This window comes from Rattus norvegicus, chromosome 14, assembly GCF_036323735.1.
Source record: "Rattus norvegicus strain BN/NHsdMcwi chromosome 14, GRCr8, whole genome shotgun sequence".
In the NCBI taxonomy this organism is placed as follows: Eukaryota; Metazoa; Chordata; class Mammalia; order Rodentia; family Muridae; genus Rattus; species Rattus norvegicus.
This window is the reverse complement of record NC_086032.1, coordinates 87,464,864-87,479,057: the sequence shown is the minus strand read 5'-3', so window position 1 is coordinate 87,479,057 and position 14,194 is coordinate 87,464,864. Positions and strand designations below refer to the sequence as shown.

At 49.2% G+C, this 14,194-nt stretch overlaps 1 protein-coding gene across 10 annotated transcripts in view; it reads left to right on the top strand.

The window, feature by feature from the left end:
• The window catches only part of Tns3 (tensin 3), a 232,017-nt gene that overhangs the window by 140,400 nt on the left and 77,423 nt on the right, over window positions 1-14,194 (top strand). For all 10 annotated transcript variants that reach the window (XM_006251460.4, XM_063273400.1, NM_001170459.2 and 7 more), the window contains 3 exons: window positions 5,418-5,547; window positions 5,780-5,845; window positions 6,697-6,801. In XM_006251460.4, coding sequence (XP_006251522.2) covers window positions 5,418-5,547; window positions 5,780-5,845; window positions 6,697-6,801 — 301 coding nt within the window. The remainder of the gene's footprint in view (window positions 1-5,417; window positions 5,548-5,779; window positions 5,846-6,696; window positions 6,802-14,194) is intronic.

The window sequence follows — 14,194 nt, the reverse complement described above, 5'->3', positions numbered from 1 at the left end:
ACGGTAGAAAAGACCCTTTTCCCTAGTCAGGTGTGAATGACTGTGGTGCAGATGACTTGCGACTGTGCTCAACCCAGAGGGTGCAAGATCAGGAGTCCCGGGCAACTCTCAGATCCTAGTCTGTGTGGAGCCTGCCTTGTGCCTTAGCTCCTGGTCCCACCTCGAGTTTAGGAAAGAGAAGATGCTGCAACATGTTCTGTGCTGGCGGTGCTCCCATGATGGCGAGCTGAGCCAGTGCCATCGTTAATCCTGTGTCCTGGGCTTTGGCAACTCTGGACTTACCCCGCATTCCTCCTGTACAGCCCTGCCTATTTCTAAGCGAACCAAATAGACACTCAAGGCCCGAGCCAGACCCTGCGGGTCTCACTTTGGTGCTGTCCTTTACTTCTGCCGGTTTCCACCTGTCATGTGTGCTGTGTGTGTAATGTACAAGCCCGAAGGCTGCAGGTTGGGAAATGTGCTAGGCCCAGCTATGCTGGTGGTTGCATTTCTCACAAGGGATCTGGCAGCTACTGTGACTTGGAATGGACCCCGCAAGGGCAGATAGTGTGTGACTAGATTTACCCTCCAGAGCCTGCATTGTCACTGGTCCCCTCTGTGAGCAAGCTGCCCTTGGGTCATAATGGAAGGATGCTATCTGCTTCTAAGAGGCACCTTGTCCCGCTAAGTCAATCAGAATTCCCCTTCATTTCAGTGACTGTTACCTTGTGTGCAGACCTGCTCCTTTTTTCTGCACTGAGACAGGCCACAGAGATAGCAAGGAACAGGTTCAGAAGAAGAAATGGCCAGGTATCAGCTGTAAGTGACTTGGGAAACTCTTGGGAAACAGAACTCTCTGTGATATCTTTTGGCTGGTGACCAGCAGATGGCGCTGTGACTGGAGACAGCAGAGCTAACATTGATACATCTGCTTGGGGCCTTCCCTCTGACCTTTCCTAGTGGAACGCTCCTGTCTTTACAAAGCCCTTTTCTCAAAAGGCTACATTTTGTGATCCTGCCTCAAAGTACGCTGTGGTCAGGTGCAAGGCCCTTCCCTGGGGAGGCTGTCTGAAGCTTATGTAACCCGCTCAGGAATTCACGCTGCTGCAGGCCCGCCAGGAACCTGGCAGGAAGCCTGGGGCTTGAGCCAGCTTGCCCCCTCCCCGGCTCAGCACTTGGTCCAGGGCTTGTAAACATCTTTCCATCTGGCATGCTCTATCTTGCTGCCCTGCCTGGGCAAACCACAGCCACTTGTACTTTGTCTTTATGGTTGCTGGCTTTGTGACCAGTGACTGGGCTTGTGAATACAGGTGAAGCCTCCTTAAGAGGTTGCACAAACAGCGCTGGTGTTTGTTTTTTTCTTACAGTGGGCACTTGTGTATGGCCAGGGAAAGGTGGAATTTTGCCCCCAAGCTGCCCCAGCAGAGGCCCTTGATGGATCTCTATTGGATCTCTGTCTTATTATTTTGGGATTTTCTTTTTTTTTTTTTTTCCTTTGTTATGCTGTGGACCTAGAACTGGGTCAGGTCTTCATCCATGCTGTCACTGCACCACAGTTGGGTTTTTGTTGTGACCCAAATCTCTGCTTGCCTTTCCTTGCTTTTTGTTCGTGACTTGACAGCGTTGGGACCCTGGAATGACGCTCCGTTCAGAGGGAGATCATGCCATTAGCCTAGAGAGCCCCACCAAGCCAGCATGGACCAGGGTGGGACTTTTTATTTCTCTTGGGGATGCTCGAGTACTCTGATCGTTTTGCTCAGAGAATTTAGGAGGAGTTTTGGGTCTTCCCTGTCTGTGCCCAGCATGTTGGGAGGAGAGTGGAAAGTTGACTTTTTAAGAGTGTTTAAGAGTTGACTTGCCCAGCTTAGACCTTGTTCTTCCTCAGCCTTCCAAGGGCTGGGATTGCAGGCATGTGCTACACACTTGGCCTAGTTAGGTACCTGCCTTTAGCTCAAGGGCTCAGCTTCTCACCTGGTCCTGGGGCCCCATCATCCTAGCACACAGTTGAGGGTTGTAGATGTATCTTCGTGCAGATGTAAGGAAACAGATTAGGTTTCCAGACTGTTCACTCAGAGCACAAGAAAAGACGACCACTCACGGTCCTTCCTGTGGCGGTCGTCACTAACAGCGCGTTTGAGTGCCGGGATTCCCTTCCCAGAAGCTCATGCTTTTAAGTTAATTGTTAAATAGAATAGCTTGCCTGGCTGTTTATCGGCCTGTATGTATGATTAGCTCTGGGACTTGCATGGATACAGACATCCAAGGGTGTTCAAGTTCCTTATAAAACAGCTAACTGCTTGCATACAACTCATGCCCATTTCCCGCATATTTCAGATAATTTCTAGATTGTTCATCCATCCCACCTGCTAATACAGTGTAAGTACCATGTAAAGAATACCCCTCAGAGTTTAGGGAATGGCTACGAGGAAAGTTGATGGAATCTGTAGGTACGGTGCAGTCTGCCGATATGGGCAGGAAAGAGCAGATATCATGGAGATGTCACACAGGTAGATTTGTAAGGTCTCCTAATACTTCATAGCTATATACTCTGAGGAGTAAAACTGCTCTCCACCTTACAGCGAAAGCATGAACAGTTCCGGGAGATTGAACGTCCCCGAGTAATGCGTGCTTCTGGTGAGCTGGGGGTCAGTGCAGATGTTCCCGTGCTCCTTGGGTGGGTCTGTGACAGTCATCATTCAACCCAGTGCTTACCACAAAACCGTGACCGTCACACCGAATGGTCCCAAATGAAAATACTCTAGAATCTCGAAGCAGAGGATCAGGGCATTTTAGAAACATTCTGAGGAGACTCGAGTAAGTCAGTACACGTTAAAGCCAGAGAACCAAAGTGGATTTGGATTGCCTAGTGATCCTTATAAAATGCTTTCTGTCTTAAAGAGTGGCCTCTGGGGCCCTGTGTCAAGCACTGTGTTGTCCTTTCTACTCAGTATGCAGAACAGTTCTGATCTTTGGCCACCGAGACCACAAAGATTAATCGGTACTGATACTGAGTGGGTCATTATTGGACCTTCTTGTGGGTGATAGAGGTCACCCAGATCAGGGCCTTAGCTAATAGACCTCTTCTCAAACTCTGACCTGTTGTATTGGTGGGAGGTCTTGCCTGTGGGAGGTCTTGAGAGAGGGGAGTGTGATGTGATGGCTGTGTGTGTGTGTGTGTGTGTAACATTGTCAGAATACCCACAGGAGAGGCCACAGGAAAACAGCATAGCGCTGCTCAGTGACGGATCATTCTTGTTGGCAATCCTGGGAGTCTTTGAGACCCTGTGATATGGTAAATAAGAATTTCCAAGCAGGAGATCGCACCAGGCCCAAGGTACCTAGGAGCTGCCCAGCCTGTGGGTACCTATCCTTTCCCTCCCACGCCTAGGATGCCTGGGTTGTGAGTCAGAGTGTTCATGTGTAGCTGAGGGATGGCCAGAGTAGAAGGTGTACTCGGTTACGTAGCCCCGGGAAGGATCTGGGGAAGAGGAAAGGACTAGAGAGATGAATACTGGTAACTTGAGTGGGTGGAGGGCGAGCAGAGCCTATTGAGAACAGAAGAGACGGTGGCTGTGTCACAGACCCTGTGCTGGGGCTGTGATCTCCTGATGCCCATATATTCACCCAGTCAGGACCAAAGGCCACTCCCTCCCGGTAGCCCCTCCTCACTCACTCTCATGCATGTGCTTGAGTGGACCCAGGAGATCTATGTCCCCTGCTTGCCCCGACTTCCTGAGACCTTCCTCTTCAAATATTTATTCTCCTAAGTATGTATACAATTTAAGAGCAAGACTGGCTTGAAAGGGACCTCACTTTTCCTCTCCCGTCCCTACCCTGACCCTGGTTACTTCTCTTCTTCCAAGGTAGCCAGAACAGAGCAGGGCAGGGTTAGGGGGCCCTAGGGCCTTATTGGAGGACAGTGTGGCATCGTCCCTGGATGAGAGGGCCTAACCCTTCAAGGGCAGTCAGTGTGAGCCATGAAGGCCCAGAGGAACGTTCTGGAAGGATGTCTTTGATCCTAAGGACCATCTTGGGTTTGAATTGTGCTGAAGTCAACAACAGAGGACAACAGAGAGTAGAAGACCTCCTATTGGACTCAGCCTGCCATTGGTTGCTGGGAAATCAGGAGGGCTCTTGGGTTTTCTTCGTTCCTGATTGTGGATAGACAACTGCACATTTCCTGTGCCAGGACCACTAGAGATGTGGTCTGTGTCTTTAACCTAGCAGAGGTCGCTTGGGAGGAACCTGTGCATGTTTGTCAACAAGGGAGCATCCCTTGCAGGCTGTTTCCTGGTAGATACCACAGTGTAAACAAGTTTTGGGTCTGCCCAAGGGCTGTGGTGCCCAGCCTTCCTGCCTACGCTCCTTGGCCTTTGATTTTCTGGCGTTTCCGTGGGACAGTTTCTCTGGTAAGAGGATGCAGCTGTCATCTGCACATGCTCTTGCCTGGTTGGTGGATATTGAAGTTTGGCGCCTTGCTTCCCATTTAGATTCCTGAAGTATGATGCTTTCACGCCGTCCTTCACCAGGAAGAGTCTATATTACATAGGCAAGCCTGCCTACCACAGTCTCCCATGGCATGGTATACCAACTGTGGGCACTGTGTAGTCTCAGTGCTGAGTTCAGTTCAGTCTGCCTTGGACCCCTGGAGACTCTGGCAAGGCACTGCTGGCTTGTGGTTCTTCCTCTGCCCACTGAGTGAGGTCTTTTTTACAACATGTCTTCTCCCCACGGTGGCCTGGTGTGGGGAAGCCTTTGGTAGCAATATAAGACAGGCTGCACCAGGCACTCCACTCTGTGCTCCTACCGTTCCTGAACCCTGCTTGTCAACATAGCCATCCAGGGGGGCTTGAGCTGTGCCTGAGGTAGGATGTCACAACTTCTGTTCAAATACAGAGGTGATTCTAATACTTCTTTCAAATGCCACCTCCAGGAGCCTGGGCACCTAGGAAAGGGAATAGCATCAATGATAGTCTTTGTCTGGGCCTCCGTCTATCTGTGAACTCCCCCCTCCCTTTCCCATCCCCTATCCCCTCATGTTCTAGCCTATACTGAACAAACAAGATGACAGCAATAACCGGTGTTTTCATGGTGTGAAAACCAAGAGGCTTAAGTGGCAGCACGGAGATTTTAGACGAAAGGGAAATGTCATCACAGTCAGCTGTTAAAAAGCTAGATGACGGACCACAGATGCCTTCTAACACAGATGGGTGTGACCCATCGCAGGGCAGAGGACTGTGGTCTTTAGAGATTTTCCCCCTGTTGAGCAAGGGGGCCACAGGGAGACTGGTAGTGGTGTGCTATCTGCCTCCGTGGTATCTTCAGATGTGAACTCCTGGCCACAGCCGTTCAGAGGCCATACCATCCACACGTCTGTGCTAAGTAGCGAGCTCTGCCCCTCAGCCATTGCCTGTTTTTCTCTTCCCCTCCTGAACTAGGTGAAATGCTATCACAAGAAGTTCCGCTCGGCCACCCGCGATGTCATTTTCCGCCTGCAGTTCCACACGGGAGCTGTGCAGGGCTACGGGCTCCTGTTTGGGAAGGAAGAGCTGGACAGCGCCTGCAAAGGTGAGCCATGAAGCCCTCCGGGACGTCAGAAGCAGCGTCCTTCCCTGTCTGCTGCCAACATAAGCAAAACTGGGTTGATCTGTGGATGAACAGCTCGGAGAAACCAGGAAAAGGCTGACACTCTGCGCGTGAAGGCGTTCTGTCGCACGCAGCTTTGGGAACAACCTTGCATTGGCTGGGCTGGAAGGGCAGGATCAGTGTGAACACAGTGTGGTGTGGTTCTTTGTTTCAGATGACCGTTTTCCTGACTATGGCAAGATTGAGCTGGTCTTCTCGGCCACACCTGAGAAGATTCAAGGTAGGTAACTGGCAGGACAGTGGGCAGCGGGACTCTAGGTCAGGCTGGACCCTGAGATTATACTAATACCTCCCGTCTTGGCATTTACTTGAAAACTTGACCATGTGTCCGAGTGTGTCCGTGTGTATCTCTGTGTGTGTGTGTGTGTGTGTGTGTGTATGTGCGTGCATGCGTGTTAATTGTGCTGTTGGAGACCTTGTGTATTCTAGGCATGCCCTACTACTAAGCTTGGTCTTGAATTATTATTATTTTAGATAGCATATTGGATAATAAGGGGTAGGTGGCTCTGAAACAATAATGCTCACTTGGGAAGGACCAAAAGGTAGTATGACTTGCCTAAGGTGACTTCACTAGGGAGCCCTTGCAGGCTGGGGTGCTTTTTGGTGTCCCTGAGGGTTTACTTACATCTATGAGGTTTTACCAAATGCTTGCTTTTCCCCTTCAGAAAAAGTGTTTAAAAGGGATTTCCGGTACAGTATATTAAATGTCTGTGTTTCAGAAAATATGTTTAATGACATATATTACTGCTGTAGTGAAATATTCTGATCTGTTTTCAGGCCTCCTGTGTGTGACAGTTTCATGCGTGATTACTTTGTAACCTAGCCTGTGACACCCGGTCATCCCACCTCAACCTTCCCAATACTGGGATTGATTGTAACAGTGTGTCACCGTGCCTGGCTACAGGATCATTTTTAAGTCCATTCTTAATTACTTAGAAAATGATCACTCTCTTAGTAATCTCCCTGTTACAGATTTGGGTAGGAACCGTTAAATCCAAGGCTCACATGTCATTTTTTTCCTGTGGTATTTTGAGATGCTGGGGTCTGCTAAGTAACGGTTGTGCCCCTTAGGATCTGAGCATCTGTACAGTGACCAGGGAGTGACCGTGGACTATAACACAGCAGACCCCCTGATTCGATGGGACTCCTACGAGAACATGAGTGCGGATGGAGAAGGTGAGCACCACGGCTTGTAACGGGAGCTCAGGAGTGGAGCTAGCGTGTTCATGGCTAGATCCGCAAGATGAAGATCGCCCTGTACTAGTCCAGAAGCTACACGTGCATGCTGCTGCTGGTATTGAAGGTGCACAAAGGATCAGGCTTGGTGAATTTAGATCACGGACTTTCAGAGCTGTAGCGCATGGAGGGCTGGTGAAGCCTCGTGATAGAGCCGGAAGTGTGTTCTGCTACAGCCTGCTGCCTTCCATTCTTTCCTTCCTGTATGCGCCAGGGAATGTCAGGTATTGGACAAGGGCAGCGTCTACTAGCTGTGTGTTCCCAGGGTCCTGGAGCTTCAGGCACTGTGTATGTTTGCTTGTTATCCAGGTTGTAGGCAGACACCCATTCTCTGATCACCTGCAGGATGATCACTGGAGCTCTCTGGGGATACACAAAACAGAATAAAATTGAAGAAAGGACAGCTGTCTTCTGGGGCCACTGAGGGAAGCCCTTAGGGTTGGTTTCTAAGAAGTGGCATCCAAATTCCTTTGGTCTTTAATCTTTTCTGGTGTTAAATTTAAAAATAATACAGTTTTGGTGGGTGATAGTGGCACACACCTTTAATCCCAACTCTTGAGAGGCAGAGGCAAGTGGATCTCTGAATTCGAGGCCATTCTGGTCTACAAAGTGAGTTTTAGGGCGGCCAGGTCTACACAGAGAAAATCTGTCATGAAAAACCTAAAAACAAATGAAAATCCATTCTATCATGGTTATGGGGAGCGTCATCAGTGTGCCACATCTCGTGTGTGTGTGTGTGTGTGTGTGTGTGTGTGTGTGTGTAGTGTGTGTGTGTGTAGTGTGTGTCTGTGTTTGTGTGTGTCTGTGTTTGTGTGTGTGTGTGGTGTGTGTGTGTGGTATGTGTGTGTGGTGTGTGTGTGTGTCTCTGTGTGTGTGTGTCTGTCTGTGTGTGTCTGTGTGTGTGTGTTTGTGTGTGTCTCTGTATATGTGTGTGTTTGTGTGTGTGTTTGTGTGTGTTTGTGTGTGTGTGTTTCTGTGTGTGTGGTGTGTATGTTTCTGTGTGTGTGTGTGTGTGTGTCTGTGTGTTGGGTGTCAGGGCAGTTTGCAGAACTTGGGTTTCTCTTTCACGTGCATTCTGGAGATCAAACTCTGGTAGTCAGCCTTGGTGGCGCTAATCAAAGACCTAGGACTGGGTCTGAGAGGGTGCAGGAGAGCACTGGCTAGATTAGAACTGGAGAGCCATGTAGTGATGGAGCCCGTAAGTGGCTGTACAGAAGGGTCACCAAAGACCCACTAGGACATTTCACTGGTGTAGTCTTTTATATTTTTAAACTATTGACTGAGACTCAGATCTGTGTAGAGAAAGAAAATTGTGGTCATGTTTGTCAAGGTCGTTTCATCCTGATGTAACACATCAAGTGTCAGCATGTGGAATTCTCCACACCAACATCAGCTTCTTGTCAGTCACTAAATGGAAGTCTGGGAAGACCTGGGAAGATGACATCTGTGGCCAGGGCTAGATTTAACAATTCTGTGTCTCTCGTGTTTGTATTGGAGTAATCATGTGCCTTTCTGTGTTGGGGAGGGTAGAATTTCAACAGAAGGGATTGCTGGGATCTCAAATCCATCTGGATCTGAAGTGGCGCCAGGGGTGAAGTGTGAAAGCTCCGGGCGTTAAAACACAGGTGAAGTTCGGAGGTGAGCAGGCAGGTGTAGACAAGGCGAACCCTTTCTATCCACATTTCTTCCCAGTGTGATTCATTCAGAAGCCTAATCCTTCAGGTGCCAGCATAGAAAAACAATTATACTTGAATACTTTCAGAAAACTTAGCACCGTGCCTCAAAGACCCACATCGGGATTGCTACGAGTCCCCAGCCAGTTTTATTCGTGCGGGATTATTAGTCTTAACCCAGAGGGTATGTATGTCCCATTGATGTATGATGGTGTGAGACACAGTCCTTTCCCATCGGCCATGCTTCTGCTGCCTTCTGTTGGAGAAGACTGACAGGCCGCCTTCTGCAGGCCTTAAAGGCTCAAGGCAGGAAGAGTAAGGGGTGCTTTGGAGAACACTATAGGGGTACTAATCAAAGTACTGGCCCTGGGACGGGGAGGAGATGGTGACCAGACAAACCATTAGCTGGAATAGAAGAACCAGAGAGCTATGTAATGAAGTAGCCAGCCAGTGGCTGTGAACAGGAACCACCGATGACCAAGGACATCTCGTCAAGAACTCTTGCTGGGACTGTGGCATTCTTCATAGGACGGAAGCAGATGGAATACCCCAAGAGCCAGTGTCCAAAGACTCAGTTTAAAGAACAGAAGAGTGACTGGGGCTTGTGATATGAGGGATTTCAGTCTGTTGTCACCTCACGTGCATTGCTTTTGGCTTGTGTGGCAAGCAGATTGTTAGACAGAGGACCAGGTGCCTCCCCTCACCTGACATCTAGGAGAGTCAGAGAGAGGAAAGGGCAAGGGAGAGAATCGAACCTTTATATACATGCCTGCAGAGACTGCTCCTCCACCATGGCCCCTCTTTCTGTGATGTTACAACCAGAGGCAGTAATAATCCAAAACCCAAAGACAGCCATCCCACACACTCATGGCTGCTGGAAGCATTTTGCTACTGTTTCAGTCTGTTCAGATGTGGTAACAGAATGTCAGCTTTATGTCTGGCCCAGTCATGGGGGCTGGCAAGGCAAGATCAGTGTGTACTTAGGTCTGGTTGCATACTGCTGTGTCTTCATGGCTGGATGGTGGTTAGGAGAGCTCTCCGGAGCCCCTTTTGTAAGGGACTCTTCCCATCACAAAGGCTCCCCTTCCAGGCTTAATCTCCCGCTAATACCTTCTCATTGGATGCCAGTTTTCAAAGTGAAGGCTCTTGGAGGACCACAGACATTCAAACTACAACAGATAAGACATTCAAATTACAATAAATAAGTATTTATTGAGTGAGACATTATTTCATCTTTAGGCATTTATTCTGAGAGTTCCCCTTGGAGTGATTTTCCCCTCTGTGCCTCCCAGGCTGGACAACATGATCAGGAAGGACAGCTTGGATTGCAGGTTTTGTGGTTTCATGTTCTGGGACTCCTCAGTTGGATGATCTGGCTGGTGGCAAATGAAGTTCTCTGAGTAGCGGAGGCCTTGTTCTGAGGCCAAATGGTCTACACAGGCACACAGTGTAGTCATGCGTTGGCTACATTGTTTTTTAGCAGCACCTGGCTACAGTCAGCTCAGACCCTTGAAGGATGGCAAAGACTATAAAAACCACTGCTTCTCACATCCCACAGATTCTCTTGGGCTGGGGCTCTACCCGAAACAGTGCTCCAAGGCCCTGGACCTGTATGATCAGCTAGCTATACCATCGCAAACGTTAAGTTTAGAAAATTGGGTCAGGGTGGCGGAAGGAGGAATAAGAAACAGTAGAGTTTTCTATATCTGTACTTTTTTTTTTTTCAAAACGCAAACTATCATTTTAAAAAAGTGCCACCCATGTTATGCCTGGAGACAAAGCACTTATCATGGCTGTACTTGAGGCTCGGTTTCTAAATGGCACACGAGTGGCTCATAGGCAATTTCAGAGCCTAGGTTTTTGTTTGGTTTTACTTACCTCACTTGCCCGAGCATGTGTGTGTCTGAGAGCAGCTTCTCCCAGGCCTTGCTTTGTCTCTTCTGTTGCATGAGACAGGTTACCACAGTGCATTGGATCCTGTCACTGCCACCCTGTGGGACTTCTTTATGTTTCTACTCTCGCACCCAAGACCAAGGCCAACGCAGAGTAGAAAGATCCATTCTCGTGGCTGGAAAGTGAGTCCTTTTCGATGTCCCCTCTCCCCCCAGCACCGTTGTCCTCCTTAGCACCTCTCAGGCAGGGAGGCAGGACTCCTGTGTCTAATGCCAGGCAGCTCTTGGCTCTTGCCAGGGGTCTGCAATCCCTGGCTTAGATCCCTGGACAGAGCCACCCCTTGGCAGGCAGAGAGCGGAGTCTCAGCTACGTGTCTTGCCAGGGCCCAAGCCTCAAGCAGCATTAGTCCTGACAGCTGTCGGGAGCTTTGAGGAGTAAAGGGAGGCTTGGCAGCCTTTGAAACATTTTCTTTTAGCTGAAAAACGGGGTATTACAATGCCCCCTTTTTTACTCCCTACCCCGCCTATAGTTTCTACTGGTCTTTAAAAAAAAATGGAGATGAAGTATTGACTTGAGCTGCGTTTATCTCTAGAGATGCCCGCTGCCCTGGAATGAGCCCTCCACAGCTGCCTTCTGTCAGGGCTCACGTTAGGAAAGCTCTGTGTTCTATGCCTGATGTCCCACTTTCCATACAGAGAAAAAAAGCCATCCCTGAATGTGTTCCAAGGAGAGCAAGAGGGCACACATTCTCCAGTGTGAGGGTGTACATCCCGTCTTCCTGGTCTCACGTGTCTTTAGTCCTGCTGGACAGTGGCCTGCTATGCTTGCAAGCTGTGGGCCACTGGCCTTTCCAGAACAGAGAAGAATGTCCTGGGGTGGCAAGGTGCCAAGAAGCTCATAGTGTGGGTGTGGCTGCCTTCAGTGAGCCTAACTGTGCTACTTCATCTTTTTAAGAACCTATGAGCCCCTCTTAGAGACGAAAGGAACAGCAGTTCCCGAGAAAAGCGAAGAGACAGGGACATCGAGGGCCCTGGGAGTCTCTTGTACTTTACTGTTGGCACTGCTAGTTCTCCATTCATAGAGCCAACACCGTGTGAAGAAGAAACATGTCTCTGGATGCTCCACAAGAGCACCCCCATCCTACTGATGAAGAACTGCCCAGGAGGGGAGGGGACCCCATGATTCCAAGAAGTTAACAGAAACCAGGCTGAGTGGGACAAAGCGAGCTTATCTGTCAGACTCCAGTAGCTTCCTCCTTTTAGCAGCTGTTAAAACTTGCTTTGCTTTTCCCAATCTTAATACTCCCAAATCCCCCTACAAAATGACAACAGCCGAATGGCTACGTCTTGACAGAGCATGTCCACAGCCCTGTGTACAGCATGGCCAGCGTTTATGACCCAACTTGTTCTGACCAATGGGTGGTTAGCGAACATACTGAGCAGTGGATCTGGCCATCTTAGGACTGCAGGTTACTGTGAAGGGAGTGCAGACTGAATGCCCTAGGGACTGTCTACTCCACAGCTGCAGAGGGAGCTTTCACACAGAACAATTGCAGCTGTGTAGGAAGCCAAGCCCGGAGATGCCCTCATACGCTCTGCTCACCCTTAGATTGGTAAGGGTTGCTGTCAGAGTGGGAGGTCGATGCGAGGAACCAAGGGTTTGGGAGTGGCCCAGCAATTCTCACGTGCAACCCCAAGCCACTCATGGGTGTTCCTTTTCTCTGGTCTTATTTTGATCTGTGGCCTTGTTACCCATCCACCTCTGAGGGCCTGAAAACACCCCATGCTTTCTATGGCATAAACAGTCATGAGGAGATTTGCCAAAGATTATGATATCTACTGGATATCACTGTGATGGGAGTGCCTGTGCTGTAACGAAACGTAGCTAACACAGTTGTGCATAAGGAGGCTGAGGCAGCAGAGGGGCTGAAAAGCAGATGAGGACTACGTGTATGCCCCAGGGCAGCGATCTTTTGCCATGGTGCAGTGACGAGGGCGATGCCAGTCTGTAAGTTGAATAGGGCAGGTGACCTTCAGAACTTTCCATCTCGTGCTGCTGGCTCAGTCAACGTTCCTGTCCCCGTGATAAAATAACCAGGAGAAAAAAAATGTAAAGCCCCAGAGGTTTATTTTATCTCACAGTTGAGAGAGTTCTCAGTCCATTGTGACAGGGAAGATTGGTGATGGCAGCTTACATAAGGCCGTTCTTATCTAATAAGAAGCAAAAAAAATATGTATGGGAACCAGGGCAGGTATAGCCTCCGAAGACTTAACCTCTAGTGAGCTACTTCCTTCCTTGTTTCCTTCCTTCCATCTATCCATCTGTCTATCCATCCATCCTCCCATCCATCCATCCATCCATCCATCCATCCATCATCCATCCATCATCCATCCATCCATCCATCCATCATCCATCCATCCATCATCCATCCATCCATCCATCCATCCATCCATCCATCCACCCACCCATTCTCCCATCCATCCAGCAAACCCTGGCTTCCATCCAGGAGTACTTTTATTATTGTTGTTGCTGGTGTTGTTGTTTTAATTCCCAAGTGGTACTAGAGAGGCTATCTCAAAATGAATGCCATCCTGTAGTGTTGAACTAAGTGACCTTGTGAGTATTGAAGTGATGGCCCCAGGATCCTGAGGTGGCACTGAGATTTGAGTGGATTTGACCTTTCCTTTGTCCTCCCTTTTCAGTCTCCCTCCCAGGAGGAAGCAGGAGCACCCTCGGGTACTTCACTCCACCTTCCAGAGGGGACGCTGTGGAGTTTGGAAGGTGAACGGAGGCTGGGATGGTTTCCATGTCTTTGAAGTCCTGCTGTCACGTGTCATCATGCTCATGCTACTTTCCTCTTAGCACTGAAGTCCCAGGCTGCATCTCCAGCTCTCTCTGATGACCTCACCCTCTTAGCTAACACACACAGTGACTCAGCCTTAAGCCTGTATTTCATCCCCGGGGCTGGAGACCTTTGCACTCCAGTCTCACCTGTGGCACTAGCAGCTTAGTTCTTGCTTTGCCATTCATCGTCTTTCCTGAGATGTGAGCCACAGTGTGGCTCCCTCCGTACAGCTCCTTTTCTCACTTCCCAAGTCTTGTATGGAAACCCTGCTGTTATGAACGTTTGCTCTTGGATGCCTTCCCAATGTTTCCCGCCATAAGGTACAAGCGACTGCACAGCGATGTCCCAGGTACACCTGCCTGGCTCTCTCCCAGGTCCTCCATGGGAATACCATCCCTTTCAATGCCAGGAAGATGTGAGGTTGCAACTTTATTTCTACAAAGCCCGAGATTGTGTTTCTCATCTCTGCTGAGTCCAGAAAGAGTTTGACTACAATATTTGCTCAATGGGATATACGACAACAGAGAGAGGAAGCTATGATTAGAGGAAAGCCAGTGGTCATTCCCTTTGTGTATTAGCTCGTGTGTTCCCAACCCCTGGAGTATCTACCCCTCCCTCTCACATTTGGCTGAATGGCAAAGACTCTGGCAGCCCCCCTCTTCTCTTGGAGATTTAGAATATACCAGATAGGACTGCAGATCAAGCTGTGTCCTACACACTTCTCTCTTTTGAAAATGCTACAAATTAAGAAGTCCCGGATGAGAACATTTGTCTGTGAATGCATTTTAAGGGCAAAGGGAAGAACTTGTAGAAAAAAAAAAAGAAGTTCATCTAGAACAGTCTTTTCAGGTAGGCCCTCTGTGTAACCAAGCATCCCTCACCCTGTTTTGCTTGTCAGAGCTGCATGCCCAGCTCCCTGTGT